The following is a 14,954-nucleotide window of genomic DNA, read 5'->3' as shown; positions in this document are numbered from 1 at the left end:
TGTGTTTGCCCTGACTGTCCTAAAATTCTCTCTGTAGACCAGGCTATCCTGAAACTCATAGACCCTTTTGTCTTTGCCCTCTGAGTGCTGGGATTAAAGGTGTATACCACCACTGCTTGGCTGTCCATGTTATTCTTGACCTCCAACTGGATATATGAGAAAGATGACCTTCAACTCCTGATCCTCCTGCCTCTAACTCTTCAGTGTGTGAATTATTTTATGTCCCCACCATACTTCCTTCTCCTGTATGGGAGAGCTCACTTGAAATGGCAGGTATTTCACCTTCTCCGGGAATCCTAGTGTCTTAACTTATGTGCACACAGAAGAGAGGTCGGGTTACCTTTAACGGGAGAACTGAAATTGTTAGAGACTAACAGAAAATAAAATTGTGTGGTTACAACGGCCCAAGGAGGGCTGGAGAGATGGCTCAGCTGGTAAGAGCACTGACTGCTCTTCTGAAAGGTCCTGACTTCAATTCCCAGCAACCACATGGTGGCTCAGAACCATCTGTAATGGGATCCAATGCCTTCTTCCTACTTCTGGTGTGTCTGAAGACAGCTACAGCGTCCTCAGAGACATAAAATAAATACAATCTGCAAAGGTCCAAGGAATTTAGCTGGTACATGGGGTAGCTATTAATCAAAACTGAAATTAAATTGCTACACTCTCACTGGAATTTATTGGGGCCATTGTTGATTGACGTTCAGTGTAAAAGTTAGGTCTGGTGCCCTCATGCTCCCAGAATAAGACTCAGACTTAAAATGTATTTACAAATACCTTAGCCATATAGCTAGGCTCTTCTCTGACTAGATTCTAACTAAAATAACCCATCTATTTTAACCTACATTGCCTCTGTTTCGTTATATCTATCTTGCCAGGTAAATCTCTTGTGCCTCACACTGTTGCCCTGAATCTTTTCTCTTCCTGCCAGTGTCCCACCTCCTATTTCCTGCCTCAGCTCATTGGCCATCTGCTTTTTTATTGAAAGGTGATGTTTATAAGAGAACTTCTCTACAGTTCAGGGTCTGTGTTACTACCACTGGTGGTCTGCCCAGTAGGTAGGTGGTGCTGTCCATGTTGGAGTACAATGTCCTGAAGCCACTTAGCCATATTGATCATGGGGTTCTATGGTCAGGAAGCACACAGTTTCTAGTGAGCTTCGTTACATGATCGTCTACACTGTTTCCAGGTTATGGGAGTTGATACAAAGGCCAAGGAATCCAAGTGATGTGGAAGTCACTCTGCTTGATAAATCACACTAAGGAAGGAATCCTGTCAGGAGCTTGTTGCTTGCAGTCTGTCTCACCATTTACGTAGGGTCTGCAGTGTTGTGGGTCACACTGGGTTTAATATGTCTTTCTCTCTTTTCTCTGTTTTTGTGATCATAGAGTCTGAATCTAGTGGCTCATGCAGTGTTTGAGTAATGTATTACCTTGGAACCATTGAACTTGGTAGTGTCTATCTTGCCCTGGATGGATACTTCCAGGCCAGTGTAGGCTACATGCAGAGTTCATGTACAGAGTTCCTGCTTTTGGTCTTGTTTGTTGTTTTTCTTTTAAAGATGTATTTATTTATGTATGGGAGTGTTATTTTCATGATGCCTGCATGACAGAAGAGGGCATCCGATCCCATTACAGATGGTTGTGAGCCACCCAGTGGTTGCTGGGAATTGAACTCTCGACTTCTGGAGTCAGTCAGTGCTTTTATCCGCTGAGCCAGCTCTCCAGCCCCGTTTTTTTTTTTTTTTTTTTTTTAAATCTGTTAAGACAGGGTTTCTCCGTGTGGCCTTGGCCAGAATTAGCTCTGTAGATCAGGCTGGCCTCGAATTTACAGAGATCTGCCTGCCTCTGCCTCCAGAGTGCTAGGATTAAAGGCCAGACCTGTGCTCCCTCTGCTGCCACCAACACGTGTGTTTTTTGTTTGTTTGCCTGATTTGATCTATGTTTACAGAGTCCCAGTTGTATCCTAAGCTGTCTTGAAGTCACTGTATAGACATCTGTGGTAGTTTTCCTGCCTCGGCGGCTTCTCAGCTGTTAAGCTTCACCTGTGTGAACCACCCTGCCCAGCTAGCTCTTGGCTATGCCCTGACAATAAGAGGATGTTATCTGTGTTGGGATGGTCATGGAACAAAGTGTGCCAAGCCCATGAGAGGTCCAGGGTACCAGTGAAGCATCTGAGGACCCTTTGGCTCACCAGCACTCAATGGCCTCCTGGCAAGAGATGGCCATTGACCACTACCAAATTTGATTATAAATTTGACTATGTCGGTGTCTCTCCACTTTACTACCTTTTAGGCTGAGACTCAACCACATGGCAGTCACATGAGTTGGAGAAAGAAGTTACAATAAGATCTATAAATAAATTACCGCAGAAGACAAAAAGCCTAACAAAATTGTCAGCCTCCGGCTCCATTCTCTTTGCTAGGCGGTGGCAGCACATGCCCTTAATCCCAGCCACTCAGAAGGGAGAGACAGACAGCTCTCTCTCTCTCCTTGTCTACAGAGCAATCTCCAGGACAGCCAGGCTACACAAGGAAACTCTGCATACTCCACAGGTATTGTATATATGTATGCCCGAATCGGTGGCAATGTATGTAGATGTCAGAAGTTAACTTTTAGCAGCTGACATTTTTTCCTTCCACTATGTGGGTCCCAGGATAAAACTCAGGTTGTCAGGCTTAGTGGCAAGCAAGTATCTTCATCCACCGAGCCATCTCACCAGCCACTTGAGTATTTACTTTTGGGAGAAGGTCTCCTGCAATTCAGGCTGGACTTGAAAGAATTCCGCTTGCTTTGTAGGAGAGGCTAGCCCTAAACTCCAGCTTTCAGCCTTCCAAGAACTCAGATTACATCTGCAGTTTTTGTCTGTATGCATAGATGTGACTACAAGATCGGCTGGGTTGGTCTCAAATCACTTATCTACCTAAAGATGACCTTGATCTTCCAATCCTCCAGCCTTCACTTCCCATGTGCAGGAATTGCACGTGGATGCATTTCCTGTTTCCCTTGGGTCAGGACTTCTTGCATGAGAGGTAAGCACTAGAGTATCTGAGCTACATCTTTAGCATGGCCTGGACCCCTTTTACTCCAGCAGTACTTTTTGAAGCTGGAGAGATGGCTTGAGGGTTCAGAGCAAAGGCTGCTCTTCCAGAGGACTCAGGTTTAATTCCCAGCAACCACAGGGCAGCGTTCAACTCTCAACCATCCTTGACTGGATTTAGGTTTAGGGTATCTGACACCCTCTTCTGATCTTTTGGGCACCAGGCCACATGTGATACGCAGACATTCATGCAGTCAACATACACAGTACATAGAAAATAATAGTAATAATAATAATAATAATAGTTATTTTTAAAAGGACTTAACTTAGTGCATTGCAAGAGTGCAACAATGGGCATGGTGGTTAATCAATACCCACCTTTTTGTTTGATTGAGACAGGGTCTTGCTATATATTCCAAAGTGGCTTTAAACTTAGGATACTCTGTCTCAGCCACCCAGACACCAGGGTTTCCAGGATACATCATCAATTTCACAGAGCCAGTGACATCTGTTTCTGTGTGTCTGTAAGGCATAGGGTGCTCACATCAATGAGGTCGATGGTCACTCTGCATATATATATATATATATATATATATATATATATATATATATATATATATATATATTTGCATGTATATAAAGCATGTATATACATGTTTTTATTCTTTATATTTATTACCACTATAAATTAAATTTTATTTGTATATTTATTTTGTTATTTTAAAAAATATTTTGAGCTGGGCAGTGGTGGAGAACACCTTTAATCCCAGCACTCTTGAGGTACAGGCAGGTAGATCTCTGATTTTGAGACTAGCTTGGTCTACACAGTGAGTACTAAGATAGCCAAGGCTATACAGAGTAACCCTGTCTCAGATAAATAAATAAATAAATAAATAAATAAATAGATAATAAATAAAATATTTAGCTGCCTTTAATGTCAGCCGTACTCAGGAGGCAGAGGCAGCCAGATTGTTGTGAGTTTGAAGTCAGTTTGTTCTACATAGTGAGTTCTAGACCAGCTAGAAGAATAAATCAAGAAGACAAGATTTAAAAAAAAAATACCCAATTAAAAAAAAATGTGCCAGGCGGTGGTGGCGCACGCCTTTGATCCCAGCACTTGGGAGGCAGAGGCAGGTGGATTTGTGAGTTCGAGGCCAGGCTGGTCTACAAAATGAGTTCCAGGACAGCCAGGACTATATATAGAAACCCTGTCTTGAAAAAAAGAAAAAAGAAAGAAAAGAAAAAAAAATGTGTATGCGTGTGTGTGTGTGTGTGTGTGTGTGTGTGTGTGAATGTGAATGTCAGCTGAAGATAGGTGAGTGTATTGGATTTGGCAAGAGTGGGAGGTACAGGTAGTTGTGAGCTGCCTAAAATACTGTCTTATGAACTGACTAGGGTTGTCTGCAAGAGGTGCTCTTAACTGCTGAGCCACCTCTCTACCCTCCCTATTTTGGTTTCTTGAGACAGTGATTCATGTTTTAGCACAGGCTAGCCTTGAACTCTCATGTAGCCCAGGCTGGCTCTAAAATGGACCGGTCCTCTGGTTTCAGCATGAGAGCTGAGATTACAGGAGTGAGCTAGTGTGCATAGCTTTATTTAATTAATTATTGGTGCTGGCAGTGTAACAGGGACTCCCAAGCATGCCAAAGATACTGAGCTATTACCCCATCCCAATTATTACTGTACATTTATTTAGTTAGTTTTGTTTTTGTTTTTGGAGACAGGGTTCCTCTGTGTAGCCCCGGCTGTCCTGGAACTCACTCTGTAGACCAGGCTGGCCTCGAACTCAGAAATTCGCCTGCCTCTGTCTCCCAAGTGCTAGGATTAAAGGCGTGCGCCACCATCACCTGGCTATTACTGTACATTTATACCACAACCCAGTTTTTAATAATAATCTTTTATCTTTCAGGGCCTAAAAAATAGCCCCATTTTTACAGACGAGGCTTAAAGAGGTGATTTCCGTTGTTTTAGGTAAGAGAGTGGGTAGGAGAAGTAGGGTTGCCACTCAAGTCTGTTTTTGTTGTCAGGAAATGGGGACATGGGGTGTGTTACGGATCTATTTTAAACAGTGAAGTACAATGGCAAAACTGGAATTGTACAGATCAGGCCTTGAATACTGATCCCAGCACTTCCTTGCTATAGGACTTTGGCAGATTAATTTCCCCTGTAAGAAAGAGCCTTTGGTTCTTAATCTGTGGTAGGGGTTACAATAGCAGGCCCCTCATTGGGATTTTATGAGTATGAAGATGTTACAGACAATGCTTGGCTCCCAGCCTGGCACATCGTGAGCACTAAGAATTGAGAGCTGTTATTGTAACAATGATGATTATTGCTGGACCACGCTGCTCCCAGAGGGTTACAATATCCGTGGGGAGCTGCACTGTCCGTAGGCAAGGTTACATAATTCCCAAAGGGGTGACACTTCCCTGGAGGCCATGGTCTCCCTAAGGAGGAGGCATGAGACTTCTCTCTAGCACCCGTGAGCTGGTTTAAAGGCTGAATAGGAACCCAACAACGGAGAAGTTTGGGTTTGAAGCCTTAAGCACCTATAGCCTGAGCCAGATAGGCCTTCCCTCTTGCTTGCCGCATCTCACGGCTCTGATTCATCATCTTTTCAGTCTCCTAGTCCCCTATCTCTTCCTTTGGTAACTCCGGTTGGTTTATTTTTCATTATTTCCCTGAGACTGTTTAGGTTTAGTTTATGAGAATATAGCTCTGCTTCCCCTCTACCCAGTAGCAGGCTGCCTACCTGCATCCGATCGGTACCCCGATTTCCTGTTTCCCGAGCCTCAGGCTCCATCCATTCCTCCTATCTGCTGCAGCGAACACAGACTTAACACTTCCCCTACGCTCGGGCCTTTGGTCTTAAGCCCTGTCTTCCTCTCTCCTGGCGACCCCCAATGCTCCTCCGGAGCACATTTGTTCAGACTTGGGTCGCCCCCAGCATCCTGGCACTATCTCCGGAACCCCCTGCTCCAGTGTGGAGGTGGGGGTACCTCCGGCCGCGTTCCCAGGACAGCTGCAGCCTAAGGGACAGTGGTGATTGTGGGGGCTCCCGAATGCATTCTGGTCACTTCCTCCCCAGCTGGACTGGGTCTATCAGGAAGGCCAAGACCCCATCTCCACAGGAGTCGAGGGTACAGCCGCCTCCCCATTTCCGATGCTGGGAAATGTTTCCCACCCATTCCACCCCACCCCTGGACAGCTGCCCTCTTTCAGGCTCGGGGTTGAGGGGGTTGGGTAAACTCAGGCTGGGAAATGGCTGTGCTCTTGATCATCCTCCAAGATCCAGACTCCGCCCCCCTGCGGAGAAGACTCTGCCCCTTCCCCACAAAAATTTCTGATCGTCCCCCTTCATATAATTCCTTTCCTCCAAAAAGGTCCCAAAAGAAACTCTGGAGCCAGGAAAGGGCAGAAGAGAGGCAGCAGGTACTGAGTGCTGAAGACTTAAGTTCTTCTGACTTAGAGCCTCCAAGAAGGGTCGTGACCCCCAGGACCTCCCCAGCCCCTCCCTGCCCTTCCTCCCCCCCCCCCCCCCCCCGCCGCGCGGCCCCTTTAAGCCAAGAGCCGGCCGGTCCTCAGTGGCTGCGCGCCGGCAAGCGTGTGTGAGTGCGCGGGAGGGGGCGGGCACAGTGTCTCCATGGCGACGCGGCGGTGACGTCGCCGGCCGGGGGGCGTGGGCGTCCCGGCCCCGGAGTGCGATATTAACCCGGGAGGCGGCGGCGGGGAGGGGAGAGGCTCTGAGAGGCGAGGCCGGGTGCGGCGGCGAGGGCGTCCCAACGGGCGCGGGACGGGACGGGGCAACGCGGGCGCCAGGAGCAGCGGCCCGGAGTTGGGGCGCCTTGCCCCGGGCCCCCCAGCATGAAGACCCCGGCGGACACAGGTGGGGGCGGGGGCAGCACGTGTGGGGGAGACTTGTTGCCCCGGGAAACCGGGAGGGAAAACTTTGGGTGGGGGCTGAAGGGGTTCTGGGGAGCCCGATTGATACCCAGTTCTTGGGGACCCCCAAGCACTCGAGACCTGTTGCTTCTAGAGGCGCGAGCTGGGGTGCTGCCTGGGAGCCCCAATTCTGTGGATCCTTTCGGAATGGTATGGGTGCTGCGGGTGCTGGGCTTTCCCTTCCCGGACTCGGCAACCTGGGTTCTCCCGGGATCACTGGGGTGGCAGAGTCCCCTCCCTGTCGTTCTGTCACGTTGCACTCCGGGGGCCGGGACGTGTGCGGTGCGAGGTGGGGGTTCTGTACAGGGACCCGCTATGCTCGGTTCTGCGCTGCGCGGTCCGGCCCGTGACCTTCACGGCAGCGCGTGCCCAGCACCCGGTGAGCGGGATACGGGATGGCCTGGAGCTGGGCGTGAGAGGGGAACACGGGACTCGGGGTCCGGGCTGCACCGCCCCTCCCCCGTCCGTCTCCTCGCTCCCCCGCCCGGACTGAGTCGCAAAGTTCCAAAGCGCAGCCCGAACGTTCGAAAAAGGAACTTTTTGTTTCCGACCTTAGAACGCGCGGCTTTAAGGTGGCTCAGGGGAGACTTGGGTACCCTCCTCCGGCGCGGGCGGAGGCTGGGAGTTGAGGAGGGTGGGAAAGATGGGGGGGGGGGGGGGAATGCAGAGGCTCTCCCTTCGTCCTTCCCCCTCCCCGATCCTGCGCTTCTTTCAGCGGGCCGTCTTTTCCCTCCGCCCCTCTCTTCCCCGCCAAGTTGCTCCTCCTTAAGGGGCCAGGATTCCCCTCCCCCCCCATCGCCGGGCGGGGGGCAGCAGGATTAACCCCCCCTCCCACTCGGACTTTCCCCCTTCCCCTCCCCCGCCGCCCCCGGGCTCGCACAGGCTGGACTTTGCGCCCGGGCGCGCGGGGGGAGGGGGCCTCGCCGCCCCCTGCCCGTCTGCCCCGTCGGAATCCGGCCCGGGGCGGGGACGAGGGGAGGGGGAAGGGGGCCGGGCGCCGCTGTTCAAACTTGTTTCCTTCCCCCGGCGGCGGCCGCGGCTCCGGCTCCTATGTGCGGGTGTGTGCCCCGACCGGCCCACCCACCCCACCTCCCTGCTCGGCGGGTGGGGGCGGCTCTTAAAGGGCTCGGAGCAGGGCTCCGGCGCCAGGGGATTGGGGCCAAGGAAGGGGGTCGGGAGTGGGGTAGGGGTGTGCAGTGCCATAGGGTCAGTCACGTGCGTCCCACTTACTCCCCACTCCCCGACTCCCACAGGCTCGTGAGCTGCCGGGCCCTGGGGGCAGCAGGAGCCTCGCCTCACCGGGGAGGGGACCAAGGCGCCCAGACAACCCCGCCTTGTCTTCCCTCTATGTTACGGGCCTTGGCTTGACGGAACCTGTAGGGCCACTGCAACCCTGTCTGGGGTCCCAGTCATGTGTAGATTCTCAAGGGAAGGCGAGAGACCAGAACGGCCTCGAGGTCGGTCTGTTTCTCCGACTGCTGGCCACTGCTAGCCCTTCCATCCGATCCTCCATCCCGGCGTTTTTCTGCTCCGCCGTGGCTGTTTCCCACTTCCTGTTTTCTTCCCGGCTCTGGCGCCATCGAGGTCTGCCTGGAGTGGGGGAGGTGTTGAGGCCCCCCGGGAGGCAGATGTATTTTTCCTCAAACCCCCCCCCCCCAATCTGACCCCTATATTCCCATAAAAAGTTTAGGCAGTCATGTTAAGTTGGGGATTGTTTCCCAGAACTTATGTCCCGACCCAGGCTTGCACAGTCTGGGATATCCAGGTGTGCCTTCTGGGACCCAGCCATCATGTCCTTCCTGTCTGCAGCTACCTCTACACCCTGTCTGCGTTTCTGGAGCCCTTCTCTCAGTGCAGCTGCTTTCTTAAAGCCTCACTGGACCCCCATGCTCGAGAGGTCTTGCACCCTCAAGCTTTCTTGCTGCAGAGCTGGTGTTTCCGTGATTTAAGCACGTGGACCCGTATACAACACACACATGGTCTCCTTGCCCGTGCCTGGCTCCTGGCTCCAAGGCCTGGGGAACAGAGCCCCATTGAGACACCCTGACGTCACCCCCACTCCGTCCCCTCCCCAAAGCTGGGAACAGGCCCTCGTGTATGCTGTGTCCGATGAGGAAAGCCGGTACTAGGGTGGTGCTGGGGTGGGCCTGGGCATGAGGAGGGGTCTCTGCCAGAAGTAGAAGCCAGGGTCCAGGCCCTGGGGGTGGTGTTTCCCAGGAAGGAGGTTAGCAAGGGGGCCTGGGACAGCTCCCAGAATGCGTGCTTAGGCCTTTCCAGAGCCCCCCCACCTCCTTTCCGAGTTCCCTTTGTGTTGCATGTAGTCTCTCTCACTCCCTCTCTTCTGCAAAGTTTATTTTTAGCCTCCTGCTCCCCCGCTCCCAGGACTGTCGCTGCACACACGTTGCCTGGTTACCGGGACACGGAGGCTGGGGCTGGTGGGCTGGGAAGGGTGGCTTTAATTTTGGGGGGAGGGTGGAAGTCAGTACACCCCTCCACCTCCGGACTGATGTCTTAGGGGCCTTAGCCCCCCTCTTGGGACAGGGAGCCAGGTTGGAACTGAGATAAGAGAGTCTGTGGAGCTTTGTGCCCTGAAGGGAGCCAGGAGTTTTTTTTGGAGGTAGTTCCACGGTATATGGAGGGGTGACTTGATGACTTGGGTTCCCAAAGACCTCAGGACCCTAATGGATAATGCAGGGCCTTGGTTCCCTATAGCAGGACAAGGATGCTGGGATGAACAGCTGGGTTCTCAAGAGAAGGATGAGGCTGTGGATGCTGGGGTCCTTAGAAGGGGTTGTCAGGGGCTGTCACCGAGGACTGCTGGGCCAGGACTCTGGGCCCAACATCCTACACAGCTGGAAGCCCTGTCCTGGAACCTGGCAGTGGCTGGCTGGTTTGAGATGGGGATTTCTGAATGGGGCATGTGGACTAAGGAGTGTTGAGCAGGCCATCCCTTTCTACCTAGCCCAGGGTTCGACTGCCTGCCTGTTCAGGGGAACACTGGGTTATGCATTGGGAAAGGTGGTTTCTGAAGGAGGAAAAGGACCACTTTTGGATTTCAGATTGGGGGTTGAGGCTTCGGGGAGACTGAATCTCGCACAGAGTCTTGCTTGCTTTCTGTTTGAATTGGACCCCGCCCATTTTTAACCATATACCTTGGTCTTCCTTCTATAGTGGCTCCCGGGCCCCTGATCTGCCTCCCCCCTTCCGTGCCTTCCTCCCCTTTCCCTCCTCCCACCCCTCCATTACCGGCTGCCTAGTGCTGAATTATTGATGGCCCCTGATTACCCGGGGGTTTGGGAAATGACAACAACCGCAGCCCCCCCACCCCAGGCTGCCCACCCCCTCCAGGGACCAAGTCAGCCCGCCACCAACCTCCACCCAAGGTTAATGCTGGGGGCGGGCCAGCAGGTGGGCTGAGAGTTAGCCAAGGATGAGAAGGCAGAAGAGGCAAGAAGATGACAGTCCTGAGCCTGCCTGGGCTGTCTGGGCTGGGTTCCCTCCATCCAGGTCCTAAGGGTGGACTTGAGGAGGGCATTATTGGCTCAGAGGGTCCAGTGCTGTGGGGGTTGGGGGGGCTCTCAGACAGTCTGGGTTTCACTCTCAAGGGAAGACAGAAGCCTCTGTGTGTGCAAGCGCTGACCTCATCGTCAACCAGCCACCCCACCCGGCCTGGTCCTTTTAAGAAAAAAAAAATACTCTCCAGTCCTGGGTGGGAGTAGGAGCTTCTATAACCTGAGAGAAAGATCATACATGTTTCTGAGGGGAGGGCCACAGAAGCAGAGGGGCACTGCTAGCTCTGAATGGAAGTTGGGGTACACATAGGGGGCTGTGTCCCCATCCTGCTGGCCACGTGTACCCTTTTCTGCCCCTCACCCTCCCTCACTGGCAGCCCTGCCCGCCATCCTGGCTTGGTGCCTGGCCCCCTGGCACTGGCCCCGGGACCCGCCGCCGTTGGTTTCCTGTTTCTCCCGGTGTCGCTGGAGCCGACTCCAGCTTCCCCTCCTCCCAGCTCCTGTCTAGGCCCCTCACGCAGATGCCCATACGGTTACTCTCAGATTTGGGTCTTAATCTGGCTGAGGAAAAGGGCTTTCCTGATGGTGGAAGACTGAGGGGTGGGGCAGGACATAAAAACTCCAGTAGGAGCCAGAGCCCCCACCTTGGCATCTTGACCCCAGGCAACTCCCTGTCTCCTGTCCCTAGGGTTTGCCTTCCCAGATTGGGCCTACAAACCGGAGTCATCCCCTGGCTCCAGGCAGATCCAGCTGTGGCACTTTATCCTGGAGCTGCTTCGGAAAGAGGAGTACCAGGGCGTCATCGCTTGGCAGGGGGACTACGGGGAGTTTGTCATCAAGGACCCTGATGAAGTGGCTCGCCTCTGGGGGGTCCGCAAGTGCAAACCCCAGATGAACTATGACAAGCTGAGCCGGGCTTTGCGGTGAGAAGGGGCTGTGGGCCCCAGAGGACATGTGGCAGGTCCCTATGGTTGGAAATTCTTGATACATAAGGACAGGTTTTGGGTTTGATGTCTAGCTGGCTCTGCTAGGTCTAGCTGTGTCAACTTGGGCCTTGGGCAAGTCCTGCCAGTCTTGTGAACTCATAGGTCATACAGAGGTGTCCCAGGCAAAGAAATGTAGCTGGAGACTCTAGTGTGCTCCTGGTTACTTGATTTCTCGGCTGTTGGGTACCCTTTATGCATGAGACCCAGCCTTGTGTCATGGTGCCTGGGTCCTGTGGAGGGTGGCTTGATGGCCCGATGGTGTTTTATGCCCACAGCTATTATTACAACAAGCGCATTCTACACAAGACCAAGGGGAAACGGTTCACCTACAAGTTCAACTTCAACAAACTGGTGCTGGTCAATTACCCTTTCATCGATATGGGGCTGGCTGGTGAGTGTGTGGCCTGCGTGTCAGAAGAGGGTGAAGAGGTGGGGTTTTCTGTGTTCAGAGGAGACCAGAGAACATGATGCCTACTCTCCCTTCTTTTGTCAGGGGGTGCAGTTCCCCAAAGCGCCCCACCAGTGCCATCAGGCGGCAGCCATTTCCGCTTCCCTCCCTCAACACCCTCTGAGGTGCTGTCCCCCACTGAGGATCCCCGATCTCCACCGGCTTGTTCTTCATCATCCTCTTCTCTCTTCTCTGCTGTGGTTGCCCGACGCCTGGGCCGAGGCTCAGTCAGTGACTGTAGTGATGGCACCTCAGAGCTGGAGGAGCCTCTGGGAGAGGACCCCAGGGCACGACCACCTGGCCCTCCGGAGCTGGGTGCCTTCCGAGGGCCCCCCCTGGCCCGCCTCCCGCATGACCCTGGTGTCTTCCGTGTCTATCCTCGGCCCCGGGGTGGTCCTGAACCCCTGAGTCCCTTCCCTGTGTCACCTTTGGCTGGGCCTGGCTCCCTTCTACCCCCTCAGCTCTCCCCAGCTCTGCCCATGACTCCCACCCACCTGGCCTACACACCCTCACCCACGCTGAGTCCTATGTACCCCAGTGGTGGTGGGGGCCCTAGTGGCTCAGGGGGAGGTTCCCACTTCTCCTTCAGTCCTGAGGACATGAAACGGTACCTGCAGGCCCACACCCAAAGCGTCTACAACTACCACCTCAGTCCCCGCGCCTTCCTGCACTACCCAGGGCTGGTGGTGCCCCAGCCTCAGCGCCCTGACAAGTGCCCACTGCCGCCCATGGCACCGGAGACCCCGCCGGTCCCCTCCTCAGCCTCGTCTTCCTCTTCCTCCTCTTCATCCCCGTTCAAGTTTAAGCTGCAGCCACCCCCGCTAGGACGCCGGCAGCGGGCAGCTGGAGAGAAGGCTCTAGGAGGCACTGACAAGAGCAGTGGTGGCAGTGGCTCGGGTGGACTGGCTGAGGGGGCAGGTGCAGTAGCTCCCCCACCGCCACCACCCCAGATTAAGGTGGAGCCCATCTCAGAAGGAGAGTCGGAGGAGGTGGAGGTGACTGACATCAGTGACGAAGATGAGGAAGATGGGGAGGTGTTCAAGACTCCCCGTGCCCCGCCTGCACCCCCCAAGCCAGAGCCCGGAGAGGCACCGGGGGTGGCCCAGTGCATGCCCCTTAAACTGCGCTTTAAGCGGCGCTGGAGTGAAGACTGTCGCCTGGAGGGGGGCGGGTGCCTGTCTGGGGGCCCTGAAGATGAGGGTGAGGACAAGAAGGTGCGTGGGGACGTGGGCCCTGGGGAGTCTGGGGGACCCCTTACCCCACGACGGGTGAGCTCTGACCTCCAGCACGCCACAGCCCAACTCTCCCTGGAGCACCGAGATTCCTGAGAGCTGTGGGCACGGGCCCACCCCCACCCACCCACCACCCCACTCCCTGAGCTTTTGCTGCCTTAACCGCCCCGTCCCCGCCTCCCCCCCCCCCCCCCCCCCAGTCCCGGAGGTGAGGACAGCTCTCTTTAGTCTCTTCCCTGCCTCCTCCCTTTCTCCTCCCCCACATTTTGTATAAAACTGAATTTTTTTTTTAATGGTAGGGTGGGTGGGTGCCCAGAGCTGGGGGCTAATCTGTTCCTCATCTGGGTTTCTAAGTTCTGGGCAAAGTGGTGGTGGGGGGTGGGAGGGGGGTGTTAAGGGGGGGCACCTCCATTCTGGGAATTTCTATTTGAACAGAGGCTTTGGCCTTCAAACCCAGGAACTTTTTTATTACAATCGTAGGAAGAAAAGCCTTGTCCCCCTCCCTCTTCTCTGCCTCTTACCTTGTCCTCCCCCACCCCAATCCATGCCCCTCCCCCAGCCCTAACCCTGCCTTTCTTGCCCCTCCAGGGGCTGTGAGTGCCTGGGTTTCTTATACCCCACAAGGTTGCAGCAGGGGCAGGAGGGACAAATTTTATAAACCAAAAATTCTGTGGGGGGTGGTGGGGTGGGAGGCAGAGGAAGGTGAGGGGTGCCGCCTGTGGGCCACAAATCTCTACAAGTGCCTGTTCCCTACACCACCCAGTACTGGTCCAGTCCCTTCACGCCCACCCCCTGCTGCTCCTAGGTCTGGCCCATGGGCAGGTGGGTCAGGGGACAGGAAGGGGGGGTTGTCTCTCAAAACCAAACTGGAAGCCCCTCTCTGCCTCCTAGCTGGGGCCCCAGGGGTGGCCTGGAGGGCTGCGGTCAAGCCTTATTCTGTATTGGGAATGGAGGGTGGGGTGGGACGTGAGGGGGCTGCTGGAGAATGTATTCAAAACAATAAAACTTTGGACCTTTGCATGTGGTAATTTATCCTAGGTGCTGGGCGCAGCCACAGTATCAACAGAGACTTGGCTTAATTCTGGACAGGTCTAGACACCTGCTTCCCATCTGTGGCCAGAAGGCCTGACTCCACCTGAACAGGTCAACTAGGCCTGGGGAGTTATTGGCCTACTTTGAGATGTCACAAGCCTCAGAGCTGATGATTAAGGTTTCTGGCTTTCCGTAGTCTTGTCTTTCCTTGACTGGTTCCTTATCATCCCATCTGCCTCTAGGACCCTTAACAAGGCCCTGCTGTTCCTGGTTCTCCTACCTGAATTGCTTTTGCCCTCCAGCTCTGACTGCTAAGCCACACCCCCATCGGTTCCCCAGGGAAGGAAGGGTCCCGTATTTTGAATCCTCCCCATCTTACTCCAATGTACTCGGAGGAGGCTTTAGTGGTCCACACCTGTAATCCCACCAGCACTTGAGGTAGGAAGTTCAAAGTTAAGGCCAGGACCATGTGAAAGGGAGGTGTGCGATGTTAGCCTTCTGCTTGGGATCCTTTGACCGGGAGGCCTGTAGTGTCCTGAAGTGCAGCCCTTGGGCTGGAGAGACGCTCGGCTCTGTGTTCAAGGGTGCTTCTGCTCTTCGGAGAACCTCCGTCTGTTGCAGAGTACCTCATGTGGGGTGGCTCGTGACAGCTCACAGCTTCAGTTCCAGGGGAGGCAGCTTCTGGCAACCACTCAGAATTGGCATAGAGTCACTCAGATATATGCATTAATAAAGATCTTTTTAAGAAATTTACACAGATGCATAT

General features: G+C 53.9%; 1 protein-coding gene across 4 annotated transcripts; it reads left to right on the top strand.

Moving 5' to 3' along the window:
- Window positions 1-6,396: 6,396 nt before the first annotated feature.
- Window positions 6,397-14,941, top strand: Erf (Ets2 repressor factor). 4 transcript variants are annotated; one of them, XM_030242129.1, is made up of 4 exons: window positions 6,397-6,468; window positions 11,179-11,413; window positions 11,752-11,867; window positions 11,970-14,941. In XM_030242129.1, exons 2-4 carry the CDS (start codon window positions 11,382-11,384, stop codon window positions 13,250-13,252), a joined length of 1,431 nt encoding a protein of 476 aa, XP_030097989.1. In that variant the 5' UTR covers window positions 6,397-6,468; window positions 11,179-11,381; the 3' UTR covers window positions 13,253-14,941. The 4 variants fall into 4 exon arrangements, with proteins under 4 accessions (XP_030097989.1, NP_034285.3, XP_030097990.1 ...); NM_010155.3 differs by lacking the exon at window positions 6,397-6,468 and adding an exon at window positions 6,743-6,922; XM_030242130.1 differs by lacking the exon at window positions 6,397-6,468 and adding an exon at window positions 6,985-7,128.
- Window positions 14,942-14,954: the final 13 nt, after the last annotated feature.

This window comes from Mus musculus, chromosome 7 (genome assembly GCF_000001635.26).
Source record: "Mus musculus strain C57BL/6J chromosome 7, GRCm38.p6 C57BL/6J".
In the NCBI taxonomy this organism is placed as follows: Eukaryota; Metazoa; Chordata; class Mammalia; order Rodentia; family Muridae; genus Mus; species Mus musculus.
Note: the sequence above shows the minus strand (reverse complement) of the source record. Positions and strands in the feature narration are given on the sequence as shown.